The sequence below is a fragment of the Lissotriton helveticus genome, chromosome 5_1, assembly GCF_964261635.1.
Source record: "Lissotriton helveticus chromosome 5_1, aLisHel1.1, whole genome shotgun sequence".
NCBI lineage: Eukaryota > Metazoa > Chordata > Amphibia > Caudata > Salamandridae > Lissotriton > Lissotriton helveticus.
In genome coordinates, this window is record NC_136065.1 from 2,132,472,964 (window position 1) to 2,132,499,048 (window position 26,085).

General features: G+C 48.1%; 1 protein-coding gene across 1 annotated transcript in view; it reads right to left on the reverse strand.

Moving 5' to 3' along the window:
- The window catches only part of NCS1 (neuronal calcium sensor 1), a 358,114-nt gene that overhangs the window by 121,747 nt on the left and 210,282 nt on the right, over positions 1–26,085 (reverse strand). Inside the window, exon 2 of the mRNA XM_078641547.1 lies at positions 7,144–7,168. Coding sequence (XP_078497673.1) covers positions 7,144–7,168 — 25 coding nt within the window. The remainder of the gene's footprint in view (positions 1–7,143; positions 7,169–26,085) is intronic.

Here is a 26,085-nt window from a genome sequence, read left to right on the forward strand (position 1 = left end):
CTCTGTGTTTCAGAGCGCAGGCGCAGCAGCCCGCCGGCAGTTTTATGCGGGGAAAGAGATCCGATGGCAGGCGGGTGGAGTGAGTAACTGCACCTGCCTGAAATGGGATGTTTGGGGGTCCAAGGGACTCCCTTCATCCCCTTCAAAGGGTGCCTCTTGGAGACGCTCTGAAAGGGCACCTCTCTTTTGTGACGCACTTTCAGTGCACCTCCCAAGGACACCCTTGCCTCTGCACCGATGAGCATAATATGGCGCGGGCGCAGAAGCAAAGTGATTCCCTCAGGGAACGCCCTCTTATATCGCCGGTGCAATATGTGCGCCAGAGCTATCGGTATTACAGAAGGGGCCGCACTAGCATCTGCTTCTGTGATACCACTATGTCCTCGGGGTGCACAAAGCAGGTGCACACACCCGTTGCGTCACTGGGGCACAATGTATAATAGGGCCCCAGATGGGTCTCTCCCCCCCACCCTCTCTCTGTCTCTCTCTCTCTCCCTCTCTCCTCCCTCTCTCTCTTTCTCTCTCTCTCTCTCTTCTCTCCCTCCCTCTCTCCTCCCTCTCTCTCTCTCTTTCTCTCCCTCCCTCTCTCTCTCTCTCTCTCCTCTCTCTCCTCTCTCTCTCTCTCTCTCTCTTCTCTCTCTCTCTCTCTCTCTCTCTCTCTCCCTCTCTCTCTCTCTCTCTTTCTCTCCCTCCCTCTCTCTCTCTCTCTCTCTCTCTCTCGTTCTCTCCCCCTCTCTCTCTCTCTCTCTCTCTCTCTCTCTCTCTCTTTCTCTCCCTCCCTCTCTCTATCTCTTTCTCTCCCTCCCTCTCTCTCTCTCTTTCTCTCCCTCCCTCTCTCTCTCTCTCTCTCTCTCTCTTTCTCTCCCTCCCCTCTCTCTCTCTCTTTCTCTCTCTCTCTCTCTCTCTCTCTCTTTCTCTCCCTCCCTCTCTCTCTCTCTTTCTCTCCCTCCCTCTCTCTCTCTCTCTCTCTCTCTCTCTTTCTCTCCCTCCCTCTCTCTCTCTCTCTCTCTCTCTCTTTCTCTCCCTCCCTCTCTCTCTCTCTCTTTCTCTCTCTCTCTCTCTCTCTCTCTCTGAATTTCTCTCTCTCTGTCTCTCTCTCTCTCCCTCTCTCTCTCTCCTCTCTCCCTCACTCTCTCTCCTCTCTCTCTCTCTCTCTCTCTCTCTCTTTCTCTCCCTCCCTCTCTCTCTCTCTTTCTCTCCCTCCCTCTCTCCCTCACTCTCTCTCTCTCTCTCTCTCTCTTTCTCTCCCTCCCTCTCTCTCTCTCTTTCTCTCCCTCCCTCTCTCTCTCTCTCTCTCTCTCTCTCTCTCTCTCTCTCTCTTTCTCCCCCTCCCTCTCTCTCTCTCTCTTTCTCTCTCTCTCTCTCTCTCTGAATTTCTCTCTCTCTGTCCCTCTCTCTCGGAATTTCTCTCTGTGTCCCGCTCTCCCTCTCTCTCTCTCTCTCTCCCTCACTCTCTCTCTTTCTCCCTCTCCCTCTCTCTGAATTTCTCTCTCTCTGTCCCTCTCTCTCTGAATTTCTCTCTCTCTCTGTCCCTCTCTCTCTGAATTTCTCTCTGTGTCCCGCTCTCCCTCTCTCTCTCTCTCTCTTTCTCGCTGTCTCTCTCTCTCTCTTTCTCCCTCCCCCCCTCTCTCTCCTCTCTCCCTCCCTCTCTCTCCTGTCTCCCTCCCTCTCTCTCTTTCTCTCCCTGAGAGAGGAGATGCAACAAGGTGTGTACGTCCGCCGCACGCCAGGGAGTCCAGTCAAGCAGATACCATGGTTACGCCATTTGGGTGCTTTGTCATGAAGGCAGGTATAACATAGCATAACATGTGTATTTGTAAAGCGCACATTCACCACTACGGGGATCTTGGCGCTGAATAGGAGGAGCGTGTGGGCTCGCGCCCCGGTTCAGGACGATGCCTGGACCATTGGAACAGGGTCCCCGTGCCGGCAGGTACGGGTGGGTAGAGGGCAAGCAGCCCCAGTGAGCCATAGACGAGCTGGTTTTTAATTGTCACCCAATGTCCAAATGAGACACCTGTCACCTTTTCATGTATATTCCCCCATGTGAGGTGGCACCGTGGCTACTGGGAGGACTCGCCCCTTCTTTGGCAACCGAGAAGGGCTTACAAGAGGTGAAAACTTGGGGAGGACTATCACCTTCACCAAGTTAACTCGGCCGAACCGTATCTAATTCATGACGATCGTTTGATCACCTGGGAGTGGTGTAATCAGGAAACGGCCACACGGTCTCACGATTCAAGCTCCTCCAGATACAGAGCTGGTATCAGACTCAAGATACAAAAATAGGGGAATACAGTGAAGTTAAAGACAGACTTATGTCAGGGACTGCAGCGAAAAAAGAAATTGCTACGTGGTATTGGCTGATGATTGAGATGGAAGATGGGGATTTTACTTTGCCGGTGGACCTATGGGGAGGATGCTCGCCGGAGACCGCGCTGGAAGACCAATGGCAAGTATCAATCAATCAATCAAGGCATTTATAGAGCGCACTACTCACCCAGAGGGTCTCAAGGCGCTTGGGGGTGGTGGGGTGACGCTACTGCTCGAACAGCCAGGTCTTGAGCTTCTTCCTGAAGGAGAGGTGATCTTGGGTCAGGCGGAGGTCGATAGGGAGGGTGTTCCAGGTCTTGGCGGCCAGGTAGGAGAAGGACCTTCCTCCTGTTGTCGCTCTTCGGATGCGGGGGACGGCGGCGAGGGCGTGGTTGGTCGATCGGAGGTGGCGTTTGGGAGCGTAGAAGTTGAGGCGGTTGTTGAGGTAGCTCGGACCTTGATCGTGTAGGGCTTTGTGTGCGTGGGTGAGGAGACGGAAGGTGATTCTCTTGTTGACGGGGAGCCAGTGCAGGTCTCTCAGGTGTCCGGAGATGTGGCTGCGACGGGGGATGTCGAGGATGAGTCTGGCTGAGGCGTTCTGGATCCGCTGGAGTCTCTTCTGGAGCTTGGCGGTGGTTCCGGCGTAGAGGGCGTTGCCGTAGTCTAGTCGGCTGGTGACGAGGGCCTGGGTGACCGTCTTCCTGGTCTCCAGTATCTATGTCTATGTTGTACAAAATAGTAAAATCTGAATATCTGAGGAGAAATCATCTTTTCACCATCCACAGGGCTTATTGGACCCCTCAAAAACGTTCTGAATTTGGGAAAGCAGTTGATGTGGCGTCTCCGAAATGTGGCAGCATGAAGGAGGATGGTGTGCATATGTTTGTGCATTGCCCAAAGATCCAGGCATTCTGGGCGGCTGTGAGTAGAGTCTTGACAAATTATTTGAAGATGCAAATAAAAGTAAGCATTTTATATCTTTGGATGTTTGGACCCGCAACTTATAATCAGTAAAAAGCAAGCTGATATTTTAGGCTATACTACTGGCACGCAGAGATTTGCAAACAGTGGGTGGCCCACGCTCGATACGAGGATTGGTTATCGTCTGTAAAGAGTTTGGTTAGTTTGGACATTTCAGATAAGGGACAAAGAAGGTATGAGTTTTGGTTACCCCTGTTACGTTGGTGTGAGCAACATGAGAGTAATTTGGATCAGGGGTCCAATGACCCTCTCCGCCTCGGCTGGCACTTTCCTACGGAGCAGGGCTGCTCGCAGAAAATGTGCGTTTGAAAAAGGGGGTCGTCACAGTCCAAAGTGGTACAGTGTGAGTGACCCCTCCCTTCTCTCCTTTTCCAGCAAAGAGGTTTGGACACTCCAGTTAAGCTGCAAGTGGAATGGTGTGAACGAGGCAAATGAGGACAAAAAAAAACAACTGAGTGGTGTTGTCACCAAGTAATGTTCGCAGCATAGCACGCGGGGATTTAGATGAAAAGTACAGAGCTTTAGTTAACGGCGGCCATTTTGTCCCAAAACATGATGCCTGATCTCCACTTCAAAAGACATACAGCACAGTTAACTGAGAGGTATTAGAGAAAGCGGGTATGACCGCTTTCCCACAATTCAGGCAATCACTCAGTACATTCCACTAAAAGCAAACCGTTTATGGCACTGGCCATGTTTGGTGCCTGGCCTTCCCGTCATCCCTGTAGCGATTTAGAATGGAGGAAACGGTCTCTTCCACCACTGTTGAGATCAACCCAACTGGACTACATTGAAATGAGGCTCTTTCACTGGCATCTGATCCCATAAAATGGCAAAGTCACACTCGATCTGACGGAGAGAGCGCCTAGACGCCCATCGGGGAGAGGTGTGGCGCCGCGGCCAGGGCGACTGACGCTGGAATTTGGGGACCACGGTTCGATCCCCGGCTCCGGCGGCAGGTTAGCCCAGCACCATGTGACTCTGGGCAATAGCTCGCTTAATCTTCCCGACTGCCCCCAGCGCCTAGAGACCCTTACGGGTGATTGTGCGCTTTACAAATGTGGACTTTAATCGTAGTCGAGCGCTGGATACACCCCTCCCGCACCCGGTACTCCGACACTTGATGTCATGCTTGACATGTGGTGCAAGCCCTTGGCAAAGGTCTGTCCATGGCATATTTGAGGTAATTTCAGAGATATTAGGTGCACCTATGACAAACGTTGATAAAATTGAGATAGCTACTGAGTAGGGTCAGAATTCCTTGACAGACCATTAAAGTGCTGAATAGTCCATGGGGGCCCTTCAGGATATATTACTTTTTAGTACATTTTGTTGAAGATTGTTGTTCAAAATGTACTATTGGACCCAATATTTTACAACATTTCCCGGCCCACAAAACTTTCTTAAACGAAATCTGGCGCTCTGACTTTGTTCACCGGGACATGGGTGGGTATTACTCTTAGCCACTTTCAAAGATCACCCCCACCACTGGTGATCAGAAGAAGCAGGGAGCTGAGAGGGTGTGTGTGGACAGAGTGGGCAGACATGGGGTAGGTATTACTCTTAACCACTTTCAAAGATCACCCCCACCACTGGTGGTCAGAAGAAGCAGGGAGCTGAGAGGGTGTGTGTGGACAGAGGGGGCAGACATGGGGTAGGTATTACTCTTAACCACTTTCAAAGGTCAACCCCACCACTGTCGGTCAGAAGAAGCAGGGAGCTGAGAGGGTGTGTGTGGACAGAGGGGGCACACATGTGGTAGGTATTACTCTTAACCACATTCAAAGATCACCCCGACCACTGGTGGTCAGAAGAAGCAGGGAGCTGAGAGGGTGTGTGTGGACAGAGGGGGCAGACATGGGGTAGGTATTAATCTTAACCACTTTCAAAGATCACCCCTACCACTAGTGATCAGAAGGAGCAGAGAGGGTGTGTGTGGACAGAGGGGGCAGACATGGGGTAGGTATTACTCTTAACCACTTTCAAAGATCACCCCCACCACTAGTGATCAGATGAAGCAGAGAGGGTGTGTGTGGACAGTGGGGGCAGACATGGGGTAGGTATTACTCTTAACCACTTTCAAAGATCACCCCCCATCACTGGTGGTCAGAAGAAGCAGGGAGCTGAGAGGGTTTGTGTGGACAGAGGGGGCAGACATGGGGTAGGTATTACTCTTAACCACTTTCAAAGATCACCCCCACCACTGGTGGTCAGAAGAAGCAGGGAGCTGAGAGGGTGTGTGTGGACAGAGGGGGCAGACATGGGGTAGGTATTACTCTTAACCACTTTCAAAGGTCACCCCCACCACTGGTGATCAGAAGAAGCAGGGAGCTGAGAGGGTGTGTGTGGACAGAGGGGGCAGACATGGGGTAGGTATTACTCTTAACCACTTTCAAAGATCACCCCCACCACTGGTGGTCAGAAGAAGCAGGGAGCTGAGAGGGTGTGTGTGGACAGAGGGGGCAGACATGGGGTAGGTATTACTCTTAACCACTTTCAAAGGTCACCCCCACCACTGGTGATCAGAAGAAGCAGGGAGCTGAGAGGGTGTGTGTGGACAGAGGGGGCAGACATGGGGTAGGTATTACTCTTAACCACTTTCAAAGATCACCCCCACCACTGGTGGTCAGAAGAAGCAGGGAGCTGAGAGGGTGTGTGTGGACAGAGGGGGCAGACATGGGGTAGGTATTACTCTTAACCACTTTCAAAGGTCACCCCCACCACTGGTGATCAGAAGAAGCAGGGAGCTGAGAGGGTGTGTGTGGACAGAGGGGGCAGGAGCAGAGATGTGGCAATGACATAAACAGCACTGTTCGCTCTTAAATGTAATAGCATTGCTTACATTTGATAGGTGGATAAACCTGCCACACTCACATCCCACCTGCAACTTCTGCTAACTTGTTTTCAAAACTGTGTGATGTGACCCATGTCCCACTAATAATTCTGTGAGCCTTCTCCCACGAGACCGGGGGCTCTTGATGCCCAACCTTTGGAACAGTGGCATCTCTAGAAGGGAATTTTAGGGGACACCCTCTGAGCCACAGGTACAACTGCTGGGGGTATTTAAAGGGGTCACATATTCCTCCATTATCATATTCAACCCAACTAACAGACTCACATGTCCATCGCTCAGACCGCATGCGTGCGGGCGGAATTCCGCTCGTATGAGGAGATTTTTCAAAGCGCATGTTACGTGACGAGCTGGGCTCGTCATCAGCGTGAGAGGAGGCTACGCCATGACGACCCCAGCTCGTCATCAGCGTTGAAGGGGTTCACACACTCCCCTACATTAACCCACCACTAATCCTTTTTGGGTTCCGGAGTAGCGTGATACTTGCAGAAAAGCACTTCAATGCCTCATCAGGGGTAGTAAGCGCTACATAAAAACAATTACAATATATATGTGTTTGCCTAGAATGTCAACATTTGACTTTGAGTTTCTATATCTTTATGTGTGTACATAGATATATACATACATACAAGGCCGGATTTAAACATGTTAAGCAGGAGCACAGCTTTGCAGTGCACGATATTTGGACAAATGAATGTATGCAGAATATATTTTTCTATGCCCCCCCCCTCTGATCCCCCCATCCTAGCAAATTCAACAGCTGTGGTGGTGCCCAAAGCCTAGCACTTGCAAGGAGTGTTTTCTTCTGTGCTGAGCTTGCAAGGGGGAGGCGCATTCTGCTGCGACGAGGGTGGGGGAAGGGATGCTGCTGTCTGCAGTGACAAGCAGACACTAACTACCACTCTGGAGGTGGAATCACTAGAGAGATGCACAGCAGAGGCGGACCCTTGTGGACACACCTCATGCACACAAAGCACACAACAAAGAAACAGACTCACCACTGCTGCACCTCCTTTTCCGTGACTGCAAGAAAGAAAGAAAAACACAACTGTTAGCAACATAGCTGCACACTGCAAGGTGAGTAAACAATACATAGCATCTGCACATTCAAAGTGAGTATATAATCACCAGATATCTAGTAGCCGCACACTGCAAAGTGAATACATGCACACATGACTGCTTCACACTGCAAATACATAATCAGATGATATGTGCTTCTGTAGACTGCAAGGCATCAAGTACATCACCTCATGATATCTGCATCTATGCACTGCAAGGCGAGTACATCACCTCATGATATCTGCATCTAAGCACTGCAAGGTGAGTACATGATCTCATGATATCTGCATCTAAGCACTGCAAGGCGAGTACATCACCTCATGATATCTGCATCTAAGCACTGCAAGGTGAGTACATGATCTCATGATATCTGCATCTGCGCACTGCAAGGCGAGTACATCACCTCATGATATCTGCATCTAAGCACTGCAAGGCGAGTACATCACCTCATGATATCTGCATCTGCACACTGCAAGGTGAGTACATCACCTCATGATATCTGCATCTAAGCACTGCAAGGTGAGTACATGATCTCATGATATCTGCATCTAAGCACTGCAAGGCGAGTACATCACCTCATGATATCTGCATCTGCGCACTGCAAGGCGAGTACATGACCTCATGATATCTGCATCTAAGCACTGCAAGGCGAGTACATCACCTCATGATATCTGCATCTGCACACTGCAAGGTGAGTACATCACCTCATGATATCCGCATCTGCACACTGCAAGGTGAGTACATGATCTCATGATATCTGCATCTAAGCACTGCAAGGCGAGTACATGACCTCATGATATCTGCATCTGCACACTGCAAGGTGAGTACATGATCTCATGATATCTGCATCTAAGCACTGCAAGTCGAGTGCATGACCTCATGATATCTGCATCTGCACACTGCAAGGTGAGTGCATGACCTCATGATATCTGCATCTAAGCACTGCAAGAAGAGAACATAACCGCATGATATCTGCATCGGCGCACTGCAAGGCGAGTACATGACCTCATGATATCTGCATCTAAGCACTGCAAAGAGAGTACATGACCTCATGATATCCGCATCTGCACACTGCAAGGTGAGTACATGATCTCATGATATCTGCATCTAAGCACTGCAAGGCGAGTACATGACCTCATGATATCTGCATCTGCCTGCACACTGCAAGGGGAGTACATGACCTCATGATATCTGCATCTAAGCACTGCAAGAAGAGAACATAACCACATGATATCTGCATCGGCGCACTGCAAGGCGAGTACATGACCTCATGATATCTGCATCTAAGCACTGCAAGGCGAGTACATGACCTCATGATATCTGCATCTAAGCACTGCAAGAAGAGAACATAACCACATGATATCTGCATTGGCGCACTGCAAGGCGAGTACATGACCTCATGAAATCTGCATCTGCGCACTGCAAGGTGAGTACATGACCTCATGATTTCTGCATCTCCACACTGCAAGGCGAGTATATGACCTCATGATGTCTGCATCTGCACACTGCAAGGTGAGTACATGACCTCATGATATCTGCATCTGCACACTGCAAGGTGAGTACATGACCTCATGATATCTGAATCTCCACACTGCAAGGCGAGTATATGACCTTATGATATCTGCATCTGCACCATGCAAGGTGAGTACATGACCTCATGATATCTGCATCTGCACACTGCAAGGTAAGTACATCACCTCATGATATCTGCATCTGCACACTGCAAGCCGAGTACATGACCTCATGATATCTGCATCGGCGCACTGCAAGGTGAATACATGACCTCATGATATCTGCATCTAAGCACTGCAAGAAGAGAACTTAACCACATGCTATCTGCATCGGCACACTGCAAGGCGAGTATATGACCTCATGATGTCTGCATCTGCACACTGCAAGGCAAGTACATGACCTCATGATATATGCATCTGCACACTGCAAGGCGAGTGCATGACCTCATGATATCCTGATCTGCACACTGCAAGGTGAGTACATGACCTCATGATATGTGCATCGGCGCACTGCAAGGTGAGTACATGACCTCATGATATCTGCATCTGCACACTGCAAGGTGAGTACATGACCTCATGATATCTGCATCTCCGCCTTGCAAGGCGAGTACATGACCTCATGATATCTGCATATCCACACTGCAAGGTAAGTACATGACCTCATGATATCTGCATCTGCACACTGCAAGGCGAGTACATGACCTCATGATTTCTGCATCGGCGCACTGCAAGGTGAGTACATGACCTCATGATTTCTGCATCTGAGCACTGCATGTCGAGTACATGACCTCATGATATCTGCATCTCCACACTGCAAGGCGAATATATGACCTCATGATGTCTGCATCTGCACACTGCAAGCAGAGTACATGACCTCATGATATCTGCATCGGCGCACTGCAAGGTGAGTACATGACCTCATAATATCTGCATCTGCACACTGCAAGGCGAGTACATGACCTCATGATATCCTCATCTCCACACTACAAGGCGAGTACATGACCTCATGATATCCTCATCTGCACACTGCAGGGTGAGTACATGATCACTTCATATCTGCATCTGCATGCTGCAAGGCGTGTACATGACCTCATGATATCCTGATCTGCACACTGCAGGGTGAGTATATGACCTCATGATGTCTGCATCTGCACACTGCAAGGCGAGTATATGACCTCATGATGTCTGCATCTACACACTGCAAGGTGAGTACATGATCATATCAAATCTGACATCTAAGCACTGCAAGTCGAGTACATGACCACAGGATATCTGCATCTGCGCACTGCAAGGTGAGTACTTGACCTCATGATATCTGCATCTAAGCACTGCAAGAAGAGAACTTGACCACATGATATCTGCATCGGCGCACTGCAAGGCGAGTACAATTACCTCATGATATATGCATCTCCACACTGCAAGGCGAGTATATGAACTCATGATGTCTGCATCTGCACACTGCAAGCTGAGTACATGACCTCATGATATCTAAATATCCGCGCTGCAAGGCGAGTACATGACCTCATGATATCCTGATCTGCACACTGCAAGGCGAGTATATGACCTCATGATGTCTGCATCTGCACACTGCAAGGCGAGTACATGACCTCATGATATCTAAATCACCGCATTGCAAGGCAAGTATATGACCTCATGATATCTGCATCTGGGCACTGCAAGGTGAGTACATGACCTCATGATATCTGCATCTGCACACTGCAACGCGAGTACATGACCTCATGATATCTGCATCGGCGCACTGCAAGGTGAGTACATGACCTCATGATTTCTGCATCTAAGCACTGCAAGTCGAGTACATGACCACAGGATATCTGCATCTGCGCACTGCAAGGTGAGTACATGACCTCATGATATCTGCATCTCCACACTGCAAGGCGAGTATATGACCTCATGATGTCTGCATCTGCACACTGCAAGCTGAGTACATGACCTCATGATATCTAAATCTCCGCGTTGCAAGGCGAGTACATGACCTCATGATATCTGCATCTGCGCACTGCAAGGCGAGTACATGACCTCATGATATCCTCATCTGCACACTGCAAGGTGAGTACATGATCACTTCATATCTGCACCTGCATGCTGCGAGGCGAGTACATGACCTCATGATATCCTGATCTGCACACTGCAAGGCGAGTATATGACCTCATGATGTCTGCATCTGCACACTGCAAGGCGAGTACATGACCTTATGATATCTGCATCTGCACACTGCAAGGCGAGTACATGACCTCATGATATCCTGATCTGCACACTGCAAGGTGAGTACATGACCACTTCATATCTGCATCTGCACACTGCAAGGCGAGTGCATGACCTCATGATATCCAGATCTGCACACTGCGAGGTGAGTACATGACCTCATGATATCTGCATCGACGCACTGCAAGGTGAGTACATGACCTCATGATGTCTGCATCTGCACACTGCAAGGCAAGTACATGACTTCATGATATCTGCATCTGCACACTGCAAGGTGAGTACATGATCATATCAAATCTGACATCTAAGCACTGCAAGTCGAGTACATGACCATAGGATATCTGCATCTGCGCACCGCAAGGTGAGTACATGACCTCATGATATATGCATCTGCACACTGCAAGGCGAGTGCATGACCTCATGATATCCTGATCTGCACACTGCAAGGTGAGTACATGACCTCATGATATGTGCATCGGCGCACTGCAAGGTGAGTACATGACCTCATGATATCTGCATCTGCACACTGCAAGGTGAGTACATGACCTCATGATATCTGCATCTCCGCCTTGCAAGGCGAGTACATGACCTCATGATATCTGCATATCCACACTGCAAGGTAAGTACATGACCTCATGATATCTGCATCTGCACACTGCAAGGCGAGTACATGACCTCATGATTTCTGCATCGGCGCACTGCAAGGTGAGTACATGACCTCATGATTTCTGCATCTGAGCACTGCATGTCGAGTACATGACCTCATGATATCTGCATCTCCACACTGCAAGGCGAATATATGACCTCATGATGTCTGCATCTGCACACTGCAAGCAGAGTACATGACCTCATGATATCTGCATCGGCGCACTGCAAGGTGAGTACATGACCTCATAATATCTGCATCTGCACACTGCAAGGCGAGTACATGACCTCATGATATCCTCATCTCCACACTACAAGGCGAGTACATGACCTCATGATATCCTCATCTGCACACTGCAGGGTGAGTACATGATCACTTCATATCTGCATCTGCATGCTGCAAGGCGTGTACATGACCTCATGATATCCTGATCTGCACACTGCAGGGTGAGTATATGACCTCATGATGTCTGCATCTGCACACTGCAAGGCGAGTATATGACCTCATGATGTCTGCATCTACACACTGCAAGGTGAGTACATGATCATATCAAATCTGACATCTAAGCACTGCAAGTCGAGTACATGACCACAGGATATCTGCATCTGCGCACTGCAAGGTGAGTACTTGACCTCATGATATCTGCATCTAAGCACTGCAAGAAGAGAACTTGACCACATGATATCTGCATCGGCGCACTGCAAGGCGAGTACAATTACCTCATGATATATGCATCTCCACACTGCAAGGCGAGTATATGAACTCATGATGTCTGCATCTGCACACTGCAAGCTGAGTACATGACCTCATGATATCTAAATATCCGCGCTGCAAGGCGAGTACATGACCTCATGATATCCTGATCTGCACACTGCAAGGCGAGTATATGACCTCATGATGTCTGCATCTGCACACTGCAAGGCGAGTACATGACCTCATGATATCTAAATCACCGCATTGCAAGGCAAGTATATGACCTCATGATATCTGCATCTGGGCACTGCAAGGTGAGTACATGACCTCATGATATCTGCATCTGCACACTGCAACGCGAGTACATGACCTCATGATATCTGCATCGGCGCACTGCAAGGTGAGTACATGACCTCATGATTTCTGCATCTAAGCACTGCAAGTCGAGTACATGACCACAGGATATCTGCATCTGCGCACTGCAAGGTGAGTACATGACCTCATGATATCTGCATCTCCACACTGCAAGGCGAGTATATGACCTCATGATGTCTGCATCTGCACACTGCAAGCTGAGTACATGACCTCATGATATCTAAATCTCCGCGTTGCAAGGCGAGTACATGACCTCATGATATCTGCATCTGCGCACTGCAAGGCGAGTACATGACCTCATGATATCCTCATCTGCACACTGCAAGGTGAGTACATGATCACTTCATATCTGCACCTGCATGCTGCGAGGCGAGTACATGACCTCATGATATCCTGATCTGCACACTGCAAGGCGAGTATATGACCTCATGATGTCTGCATCTGCACACTGCAAGGCGAGTACATGACCTTATGATATCTGCATCTGCACACTGCAAGGCGAGTACATGACCTCATGATATCCTGATCTGCACACTGCAAGGTGAGTACATGACCACTTCATATCTGCATCTGCACACTGCAAGGCGAGTGCATGACCTCATGATATCCAGATCTGCACACTGCGAGGTGAGTACATGACCTCATGATATCTGCATCGACGCACTGCAAGGTGAGTACATGACCTCATGATGTCTGCATCTGCACACTGCAAGGCAAGTACATGACTTCATGATATCTGCATCTGCACACTGCAAGGTGAGTACATGATCATATCAAATCTGACATCTAAGCACTGCAAGTCGAGTACATGACCATAGGATATCTGCATCTGCGCACCGCAAGGTGAGTACATGACCTCATGATATCTGCATCTAAGCACTTCAAGAAGAGAACTTAACCACATGATATCTGCATCGGCGCACTGCAAGGTGAGTACATGACCTCATGATATCTGCATATCCACACTGCAAGGCGAGTACATGACCTCATGATATCTAAATCTCTGCGTTGCAAGGCGAGTACATGACCTCATGATATCTGCATCTGCACGCTGCAAGGTGAGTACATGACCTCATGATATCCTCATCTGCACACTGCAAGGCGAGTACATGACCTCATGATATCTGCATCTGCACACTGCAAGGCGAGTACATGACCTCATGATATCCTGATCTGCGCACTGCAAGGTGAGTACATGATCACTTCATATCTGCATCTGCACACTGCAAGGCGAGTGCATGACCTCATTATATCCTGATCTGCACACTGCAAGGTGAGTACATGACCATGATATCTGCATCAACGCACTGCAAGGTGAGTACATGACCTCATGATATCTGCATGTCCACACTGCAAGGCGAGTATATGACCTCATGATGTCTGCATCTGCACACTGCAAGGCAAGTACATGACCTCATGATATCTGTATCTGCACACTGCAAGGTGAGTACATGATCATATCAAATCTGACATCTAAGCACTGCAAGTTGAGTACATGACCACAGGATATCTGCATCTGCGAACGGCAAGGTGAGTACATGACCTCATGATATCTGCATCTAAGCACTTCAAGAAGAGAACTTAACCACATGATATCTGCATCGGCGCACTGCAAGGTGAGTACATGACCTCATGATATCTGCATCTCCACACTGCAAGGCGAGTATATGACCTCATGATGTCTGCATCTGCACACTGCAAGGCGAGTACATGACCTCATGATTTCTGCATCTGCGCACTGCAAGGTGGGTACATGACCTCATGATATCCTGATCTGCGCACTGCAAGGTGAGTACATGATCACTTCATATCTGCATCTGCACACTGCAAGGCGAGTGCATGACCTCATTATATCCTGATCTGCACACTGCAAGGTGAGCACATGACCATGATATCTGCATCGGCGCACTGCAAGGTGAGTACATGACCTCATGATATCTGCATGTCCACACTGCAAGGCGAGTATATGACCTCATGATGTCTGCATCTGCACACTGCAAGGCGAGTATATGACCTCATGATGTCTGCATCTGCACACTGCAAGGCGAGTACATGACCTCATGATATCCCCATCTCCACACTGCAAGGCAAGTACATGACCTCATGATATCTGTATCTGCACACTGCAAGGCGAGTATATGATCATATCAAATCTGACATCTAAGCACTGCAAGTTGAGTACATGACCACAGGATATCTGCATCTGCGAACGGCAAGGTGAGTACATGACCTCATGATATCTGCATCTGCACACTGCAAGGTGAGTACATGACCTCATGATATCTGCATCGGCGCACTGCAAGGTGAGTACATGACCTCATGATATCTGCATCTCCACACTGCAAGGTGAGTATATGACCTCATGATGTCTGCATCTGCACACTGCAAGGCGAGTACATGACCTCATGATGTCTGCATCTGCGCACTGCAAGGCGAGTACATGACCTCATGATATCTAAATCACCGCATTGCAAGGCAAGTATATGACCTCATGATATCTGCATCTGGGCACTGCAAGGTGAGTACATGACCTCATGATATCTGCATCTGCACACTGCAACGCGAGTACATGACCTCATGATATCTGCATCGGCGCACTGCAAGGTGAGTACATGACCTCATGATTTCTGCATCTAAGCACTGCAAGTCGAGTACATGACCACAGGATATCTGCATCTGCGCACTGCAAGGTGAGTACATGACCTCATGATATCTGCATCTCCACACTGCAAGGCGAGTATATGACCTCATGATGTCTGCATCTGCACACTGCAAGCTGAGTACATGACCTCATGATATCTAAATCTCCGCGTTGCAAGGCGAGTACATGACCTCATGATATCTGCATCTGCGCACTGCAAGGCGAGTACATGACCTCATGATATCCTCATCTGCACACTGCAAGGTGAGTACATGATCACTTCATATCTGCACCTGCATGCTGCAAGGCGAGTACATGACCTCATGATATCCTGATCTGCACACTGCAAGGCGAGTATATGACCTCATGATGTCTGCATCTGCACACTGCAAGGCGAGTACATGACCTTATGATATCTGCATCTGCACACTGCAAGGCGAGTACATGACCTCATAATATCCTGATCTGCACACTGCAAGGTGAGTACATGACCACTTCATATCTGCATCTGCACACTGCAAGGCGAGTGCATGACCTCATGATATCCAGATCTGCACACTGCAAGGTGAGTACATGACCTCATGATATCTGCATCGACGCACTGCAAGGTGAGTACATGACCTCATGATGTCTGCATCTGCACACTGCAAGGCAAGTACATGACTTCATGATATCTGTATCTGCACACTGCAAGGTGAGTACATGATCATATCAAATCTGACATCTAAGCACTGCAAGGCAAGTACATCACCTCATGATATCTGCATCTGCGCACCGCAAGGTGAGTACATGACCTCATGATATCTGCATCTAAGCACTGCAAGAAGAGAACTTAACCACATGATATCTGCATCGGCGCACTGCAAGGTGAGTACATGACCTCATGATATCTGCATATCCACACTGCAAGGCGAGTACATGACCTCATGATATCTAAATCTCTGCGTTGCAAGGCGAGTACATGACCTCATGATATCTGCATCTGCACGCTGCAAGGTGAGTACATGACCTCATGATATCCTCATCTGCACACTGCAAGGCGAGTACATGACCTCATGATATCTGCATCTGCACACTGCAAGGCGAGTACATGACCTCATGATATCCTGATCTGCGCACTGCAAGGTGAGTACATGATCACTTCATATCTGCATCTCCACACTGCAAGGCGAGTGCATGACCTCATTATATCCTGATCTGCACACTGCAAGGTGAGTACATGACCATGATATCTGCATCGGCGCACTGCAAGGTGAGTACATGACCTCATGATATCTGCATGTCCACACTGCAAGGCGAGTATATGACCTCATGATGTCTGCATCTGCACACTGCAAGGCAAGTACATGACCTCATGATATCTGTATCTGCACACTGCAAGGTGAGTACATGATCATATCAAATCTGACATCTAAGCACTGCAAGTTGAGTACATGACCACAGGATATCTGCATCTGCGAACGGCAAGGTGAGTACATGACCTCATGATATCTGCATCTAAGCACTTCAAGAAGAGAACTTAACCACATGATATCTGCATCGGCGCACTGCAAGGTGAGTACATGACCTCATGATATCTGCATCTCCACACTGCAAGGCGAGTATATGACCTCATGATGTCTGCATCTGCACACTGCAAGGTGGGTACATGACCTCATGATATCCTGATCTGCGCACTGCAAGGTGAGTACATGATCACTTCATATCTGCATCTGCACACTGCAAGGCGAGTGCATGACCTCATTATATCCTGATCTGCACACTGCAAGGTGAGTACATGACCATGATATCTGCATCGGCGCACTGCAAGGTGAGTACATGACCTCATGATATCTGCATGTCCACACTGCAAGGCGAGTATATGACCTCATGATGTCTGCATCTGCACACTGCAAGGCGAGTATATGACCTCATGATGTCTGCATCTGCACACTGCAAGGCGAGTACATGACCTCATGATATCCTCATCTCCACACTGCAAGGCAAGTACATGACCTCATGATATCTGTATCTGCACACTGCAAGGCGAGTATATGATCATATCAAATCTGACATCTAAGCACTGCAAGGTGAGTACATGACCATAGGATATCTGCATCTGCGCACCGCAAGGTGAGTACATGACCTCATGATATCTGCATCTGCACACTGCAAGGTGAGTACATGACCTCATGATATCTGCATCTGCACACTGCAAGGTGAGTACATGACCTCATGATATCTGCATCGGCGCACTGCAAGGTGAGTACATGACCTCATGATATCTGCATCTGCGCACTGCAAGGTGAGTACATGACCTCATGATATCTGCATCTGCACACTGCAAGGTGAGTACATGACCTCATGATATCTGCATCTCCACACTGCAAGCTGAGTACATGACCTCATGATATCTGCATCTACACACTGCAAGGCGAGTACATGACCTCATGATATCTGCATCTACACACTGCAAGGCGAGTACATGACCTCATGATTTCTGCATCTTCGCACTGCAAGGCGAGTACATGACCTCATGATTTCTGCATCTGCACACTGCAAGGTGAGTACATGATCATATCAAATCTGACAGCTGCCTTCTGCAAGGTGAGTACAACAAGAATATATACTGTCCGCCCTTCCAGCATCTGCACACTGCAAGGTGAGTACATAATCACATAATGTATGCATCTACGCATTGCAAGGAGAGAACTTAACCACATGATATCTGCATCTGCGAACTGCAGGGTGAGTACATGATCAAGTGTTATTCAGCAGCTGCACACTACAGGTGAGTACATTGTAATGTATTGTAATTGCATTTATATAGCGCTTACTACCCCGACTAAGCATCAAAGCACTTTCTCAGAGAGTAGCACACTACTCCGGAGCCCATAAAGGATTCGTGGTGAAATAATATAGCGAAATATGAAAGTCATTTGAGTGGTGGATATATTAGTCTGTTATTTGAATTAAAACGGAATAGTGCAGGAATAGAAGTGGGAAAGTTCTTGAATTTTTATTTTCTGGAGTTCATTGCAGTAGGAGGGGGTTTGGATGAGTAAAGGGGAGGTGGAGGGGGACGAGTCAGAGGGAAGGGTTTAAAAGGGATTGTTTGGGAGATCTGAATATTAAAAGAGGTATACGATGATGAATGGAGGGGTAGAGAAGGGAAGAGTCTAGAAAATTATTTTGGGGATCATAGTAGTGGTGAAAGAGAGTGGAGGTAGAGGATATATCGGGAGAGGCATAGTGTGAGAAATATGGTAGTGCATTGGGAAGAGTAGTAGAAGGAGGTTTGAGATGAGTCAGAGAGTTGAGGTAGAGGATATATTGAGAGCAGTATAGGGTGAAAAACAGGGTAGTGCATTGGATATGCTGAATTAGAAGAAATGTAATCAATATATAGATGCATAAGTAAATGGAAGGTATATATATATATATATATATATCTATATATATATATATATATATATATATATAGATATATATATATATATATATATAATGCTGCCAATTCCGTCAATTCCGAACAGAAATACAGGCACTCAGGAAGCATGCATCGAAAAAGATTTATTTCAGCGAGGTATGATAAACAGACGCGTTTCGGATTGCTCCTTCGTCAGTGTTACATCGGTTCGTTTGGTCAGACACCATTTTAAATGTTCCCGCGTCACTGTGCAAGCAACAGCGACGACGGGTCAAATCACCAGGTCTTTCACAACAATGGTGGCCATTTTAACCTAGTCAACAGTACAATACAAAGTATGCAACGACAGAGGAGCCGTGAGGTTAAAATACATTTTACATGCCTTTGCACCAAAGTAATTCTTTGGTTTTCATAAAGCATCATAACGTGGTCAACATCACCAGTTAATTTCAATACTTTTGGTATTCACAGAAGGCATTTAGTAGTAGTAAAGTTAGGATTTTGTCTTAAGTTTGACTTAAGACAAACTTAAGACAGACTTAAGACAGATTTAAGACAGACTTAAGACAAAATCCTAACTTAAGTCTGTCTTAAGTCTGTCTTCAGTCTGTCTTAAGTCTGTCTTAAGTTTGTCTTAAGTTTGTCTTAAGTCAAACTTAAGACAAAATCCTAGCTTTACTACTACTAAATGCCTTCTGTGAATACCAAAAGTAGTACGTTTAGGATTTTGTCTTATTTTAGTTCTGTGAATCGGGCCCTAGGAGTTTGCTTTTGAAAAATAAAAAAGTTGGGTGGGCGGCGGCCTGAACCAAGGAGGCCGCTCAGCACACTCACAGTATATTCAGAGTCGCCGCAGCGGCAGCGTCTCCTTTGAAGAAACTGAGCGACCCACCAGGCTGCCAGAGACCCCTAAAGGTGGCCTGTGGTCACCCACTGGCGTACAGCGGGTATACCCTCTGCCACGCTGGCAGGACCGCGCAACGCCCACCTGGCGTCAAGTCACCTCTTAGATTCTACTGCAGGGGTTCCCACCCTGGGGTGCCCGCAGCCCCTGGGGGTGCGAGCTGGCATTTCAGGGGGTGCGACATAGAGGGAAAGCATGTACTGTATGCATAATAGGAATTTGGCAAGACTTTTGTAAGGGGGTGCGAACATTAGTCAACCATTTCCTAGGGGGGCGGGGCATAGGAGATGTTGGGAACTGCTGTTCTCCTGTGCGGTGTTCAAAGTAAGCCGAAGATGACTCAGGACAAACCAAAGCTACTCGCCTTTGGGAAGGGCCAGTTGGATTAGTTACTTACCTGTAATCCTAGTTCTCTTCCAGGGGTATCCTCATCAAAGTCATAAGCATTAGAATATTCCCGCCCATGGGCGGGAATATTCTAATGCTTATGACTATTGATGAGGATCCCCTGGAAGAGAACTAAGCATTTCTATTGGACGCTTTGGAAGGATCATAGTCCCCCTCAATGGCACATCCGTGTTCGGGGTTCACCAGAGGCACCAGGACGATATTTTCAAGTCTACCAGCTGCACTTAGCAGGGGAGGAGAAGGACGAGATCAGGAAAGGAGAGTATGTGGAACTTCTTGAGCTCATTGTAGAGACGCTAATGGTGAACGCCTGTCACACTAAAGAAGGCTTCTAATCACAATATATTCTGGTTCCAAACTGACATTAATTCCTGAAAACTGAAAAAGAGCGAGGTATGGAGCAGCGGCCCTTCCGGACCTCATCTGATGGAGGCGGGAAAAAGCTGCACGCGGGGTGTTTATCATGAAAGCATGCACAATGTTTTAATATAACATAACGTGTACTTGTAAAGCTGTTCACCTGTGCGCAAGGTTCACCCCTGGGCATCTTAGCACTGAATAATAGATGTTTATTGTTACCCAATTCAATGGTACCCATTTTTTATCGACCTTAGAAGGATGAAAGGCTGAGTGGACCCCCGGGATTTGAACCTATGACCATGAGGTCATACACAGGCTCCTACAGTGGATGCATTAGTCCACTGAGCCACAAGACGCAGATTCTACGCCAGCACCTGTAAGTTCAAACATAACTATTCCTTCTGTAGGGCTGCAGGCCACCGTGAGCTTAAATGTTTCCAATCTCCAGAAAAGGGAAGTCTGGGGCGCTTTTAGCCGGGTGAAGCCCCCTCTCCCATTCTTTCTTCATTACCGAAACTGAAGAGGCACCCACTTATCTGGACTAATGGGGTAGGATTTGTGGTGTCTTCCCTCTAGCTGGAAATTGTAATCACGAGGCGATGCTGTTTTCGTCTGCTTTATCCCCCGCCTTTTATGGGGCATTTAGGACAGGGCTGGCACTAGGGCGGTGTGACTGGTGTCACCGCACCGGGTGCTGACTCTTTGAGGGGGCGTCCTGTTTGGAAGTATTTTATTGTTTTAAAAGCACCCGCTGCTGGCCTCCCACTTTTCATACAACAATAAAAATGTCAAGATAACTCCGGTGATTAATGTTCTTCCTGGAGAGAGAAGGAGTTTTGTCAAGTGGAAGTTTTAGCTCATTTTATGGTAGCAAAGAGGGTTAATGTGCCTGCTGCAAAGAATGTGTACCATGCAGATCACAAAGTGCATATTGTTCAAATAGGTCAGTGCTTTAGTCAGAGCGATCCTTGTGTTACTAGCAGGATACATGTTAAAATCCTGACATGGTACAGTGAGCTGTTAGCTGTTATCAAAGTGCTGCCTGCAAACTGCAAGGTATAGATTAGAGAATTATGATATGTTTCCTCCATCTTTCATTATTCTAATGTTTTAAAAAGGGTTCATTCCAGTAAAAAAACAAATCCTTATTATTAAATGTAACCCCCAACCATGGGGTTATATTTTAAACTCTGAGTCTGTGCTTCTCCAGACCAAGCACTCAAACTATTCTATCAGTATGGATGCCACGTGACTCACCTTGTAGTCTTCTGTCTGATGTAACATGTCCTATACACTGATTTACACACCTATGATTGATTGTCTCTGTGTAATGTGTGTGTGATGTAAAGTGCTCTGACACCCTGCACTGGTATAGGTGGCGCTATATGACTAATGAAATACATCTGAAAGAGAGCGAGTGGATGTGGAGACTTTTGGGGGCACTAATGAAGGCTGGTAGTGAGCGAGTCCATGGGGGGCGCCAACAAACATTGTCGCACAGGGCACCCCCAATGCTAAAGCCGGCCCGGATATAGGATCTCTTAGCTCGGGGCGGGATCAAAAAAGAGGTTTATGGGGGGGATACGACCGGGGGCCCTCTCCTGGTGAGAGGGAGACTTGGTAGTCCACTAGCCCCATTCTAAGCTTACCAGTTGGGTACAGGGGAGCAGGCGGTCTTGAGACGAGCAGGCAGGTTCCTGGGGCGCCCAGTCTCCATGGTAAAGAATTTCTACTTCTGTGACCTGGTGCCGCGTCCACTTTCCTATTGGTCCCTCTCACAGGTCTCCCAGTATCCCCCTCAGAAAGAGGCAGTTATGCAGGGTGATGGGCGCGACACTGCAGGCAGCTGGCATGGATAGCCACAACTATACCCCCATCCATTCAGGGAGGGAAACATCCTTTACAACGCAACTTTTACCACACAGTGAATTTATGACGCAACTTTTACAACGCAAACCATTACAACGCATTGCGCTGGAGGGCGCTCTAGGATAGGGAATAGGTTTAATGTACTATCCAACACCTTCCCTAGTGTCCACGGGGACTGGAGTTGGAATAGTAAATTAAACAATTCACTATCCAGCGCCCCAAAGCACTATGCGTTGTAAAGGCATGCGTTGTAAAAACCGCGTTGTAAAGGCATGCGATGTAAAAGCATGCGTTGTAATGTCATACATCCCTTCAGGGAAGATGCTGCTATGTCATCAGGCGTTAGTTCAACGTCAGGACATTAGGACAACAGGGAGATAGAAGTCTGGCTGCTACAGCCCGGCGTTTGCCTCAACTCGATTGAGTCTGCTGCTGCCAGGAATAACCTGATGTGATTCTCTACCCACTGGCGCCTTTCCCTACCCCTGGCTTGCATCAGGTCACAGGGCTGCAGCCAGTGTATGGATTTGTGGGCACTCATCTGTGAGAAGAGCAGAAACTGTATTTAATTTAGACACATTTCTCAGACAGGCAGCTGAGGCTGGTTTGCAGAAGCATTGGCCCGATGTGGACTCTCATGTGCTTGCTAACACTCATGTTTTTGCTGACATGTTCTTACTGACATGTTCTTGCTGACTGTCATATTCTTGTTGACCCTCATGTTCTTGCTGACTGTCATGTGCTTGCTAACACTCATGTTCTTGCTGACACGTTCTTGCTGATCCTCATGTTCTTGTTGACTGTCATGTTGTTGCTGACATGTTCTTGCTGACTGTCATGTTCTGGCTGACATGTTCTTGCTGACTGTCATGTTCTTGTTGACACTTGTTCTTGCTGACTGTCATGTTCTTGCTGACACTCATGTTCTTGCTGACATGTTCTTGCTGACTGTTATATTCTTGTTGACCCTCATGTTCTTACTGACTGTCATGTTCTTGCTGACTGTCATGTTCTTGCTGACACTTGTTCTTGCTGGCACTCATGTTCTTGCTGACTGTCATTTTCTTGTTGACACTTGTTCTTGCTGACTGTCATGTTCTTTCTGGCTGTCATTTTCTTGTTGACACTTGTTCTTGCTGACAGTCATGTTCTTCCTGGCTGTCATGTTTTCGTTGACACTTGTTCTTGCTGGCATTCATGTTCTTGTTGACTGTCATGTTCTTGTTGACACTTGTTCTTGCTGGCACACATGTTCTTGCTGACTGTTATATTCTTGTTGACCCTCATGTTCTTGCTGACTGTCATGTTCTTGCTGACACTTGTTCTTGCTGGCACACATGTTCTTGCTGACTGTTATATTCTTGTTGACCCTCATGTTCTTGCTGACTGTCATGTTCTTGCTGACTGTCATGTTCTTGCTGACACTTGTTCTTGCTGGCACTCATGTTCTTGCTGACTGTCATTTTCTTGTTGACACTTATTCTTGCTGACTGTCATGTTCTTGCTGACTGTCATTTTCTTGTTGACACTTGTTCTTTTTGGCACGCATGTTCTTGCTGACTGTCATGTTCTTATTGACACTTGTTCTTGCTGGCATTCATGTTCTTGTTGACGGTCATGTTCTTGTTGACACTTGTTCTTGCTGGCACTCATGTTCTTGCTGACTGTCATTTTCTTGTTGACACTTGTTCTTGCTGACGGTCATGTTCTTCCTGGCTGTCATGTTCTTGTTGACACTTGTTCTTGCTGGCACACATGTTCTTGCTGACTGTCATGTTCTTATTGACACTTGTTCTTGCTGGCACTCATGTTCTTGCTGACTGTCATGTTCTTGCTGACACTTGTTCTTGCTGGCACACATGTTCTTGCTGACTGTTATATTCTTGTTGACCCTCATGTTCTTGCTGACTGTCATGTTCTTGCTGACACTTGTTCTTGCTGGCACACATGTTCTTGCTGACTGTTATATTCTTGTTGACCCTCATGTTCTTGCTGACTGTCATGTTCTTGCTGACACTTGTTCTTGCTGGCACTCATGTTCTTGCTGACTGTCATTTTCTTGTTGACACTTGTTCTTGCTGACTGTCATGTTCTTGCTGACTGTCATTTTCTTGTTGACACTTGTTCTTTTTGGCACGCATGTTCTTGCTGACTGTCATGTTCTTATTGACACTTGTTCTTGCTGGCATTCATGTTCTTGTTGACGGTCATGTTCTTGTTGACACTTGTTCTTGCTGGCACTCATGTTCTTGCTGACTGTCATTTTCTTGTTGACACTTGTTCTTGCTGACGGTCATGTTCTTCCTGGCTGTCATGTTCTTGCTGACACTTGTTCTGGCTGGCACACATGTTCTTGCTGACTGTCATGTTCTTATTGACACTTGTTCTTGCTGGCACTCATGTTCTTGATGACTGTCATGTTCTTGCTGACATGTTCATGCTGACTGTCATGTTCTGGCTGACATGGTCTTGCTGACTGTCATGTTCTGGCTGACACTCATGTTCCCAGACACTGTCTTGAGCTCTTGCTGAAACTACCCTCACAAGTTCTTGTGGGCACTGTCATGAGTTATTCCTGACACTGTCCTGTTCTTCCTGACTCTGTCCTGTTCTTGATGAGACTGTCCTGTTTTGTTGACACAGTCCTGTTTTAGTGATGCTATCCTGTTCTTGTTGACACTGTCCCGTTCTTGGTGGGACAGTCCTGTCCTTGGTAACTATCCTGCTCTAGGTGACACTCTCCTGGTCTTCAAGACACCACTTCCCTGTTGTTGATTAAACTGTCCTGTTCTTGGTGTCACAATCCTGTTCTTCGTGACACGTTACCGTTCTTGGTGTCAGTGCACTGTTATATGTGGCACTTTCCTGTTCTTAATGACACTGCCCTATTCTTATTGACACTGCCCTATTCTTATTGACACTGCCCTATTCTTGTTGGCACTCTCCTGTTGTTCATGACACGGTCTTGTTTCCTGTTCTTGATGTCACTATCCTGTTCTTAGTGACACTGCCCTCTTTTTACACACCCGCACCACCCCGGCTTGACACCAATGGAAAGAGAAGAAAACATGGACCCAGAAGAGGTCTGTGGACAGAGCCGGCTCCTCGAGGACAGGTGCCTGCCCGGGAGAGGTCTGTGGACAGAGCCGGCTCCCCAAGGACAGGCGCCTGAACAGGAGAGGTCTGTGGACAGAGCTGGTGCCCGAGGACAGGCGCCTGCACAGGAGAGGTCTGTGGACAGAGCTGACTTCCCGACGACAGGCGCCTGCACGGGAGAGGTCTGTGGACAGAGCCCTCTCCCCGAGGACAGGTGCCTGCACAGGAGAGGTCTGTGGACAGAGCTGACTCCCGAGGACAGGCGCCTGCACAGGAGATGTCTGTGGACAGAGCCGGCTCCCGAGGACAGGCGCCTGCACAGGAGATGTCTGTGGACAGAGCCGGCTCCCGAGGACAGGCGCCTGCACGGGAGAGGTCTGTGGACAGATCCGGCTCCGCGAGGACAGGCGCTTGCACGGGAGAGGTCTGTGGACAGAGCCGGTGCCCAAGGACAGGCGCCTGCACGGGAGAGGTCTGTGGACAGAGCCGGCTCCCCGAGAACAGGCCCCTGCATGGGAGAGGTCTGTGGACAGAGCCGGCTCCCTGAGGACAGGTGCCTGCACGGGAGAGGTCTGTGGACAGAGCCGGCTCCCCGAGGACAGGCGCCTGCACGGGAGAGGTCTGTGGAGAGAGCCGGCTCCCTGAGGACAGGCGCCTGCACGGGAGAGGTCTGTGGAGAGAGCCGGCTCCCCGAGGACAGGCCCCTGCATGGGAGAGGTCTGTGGACAGAGCCGGCTCCCTGAGGA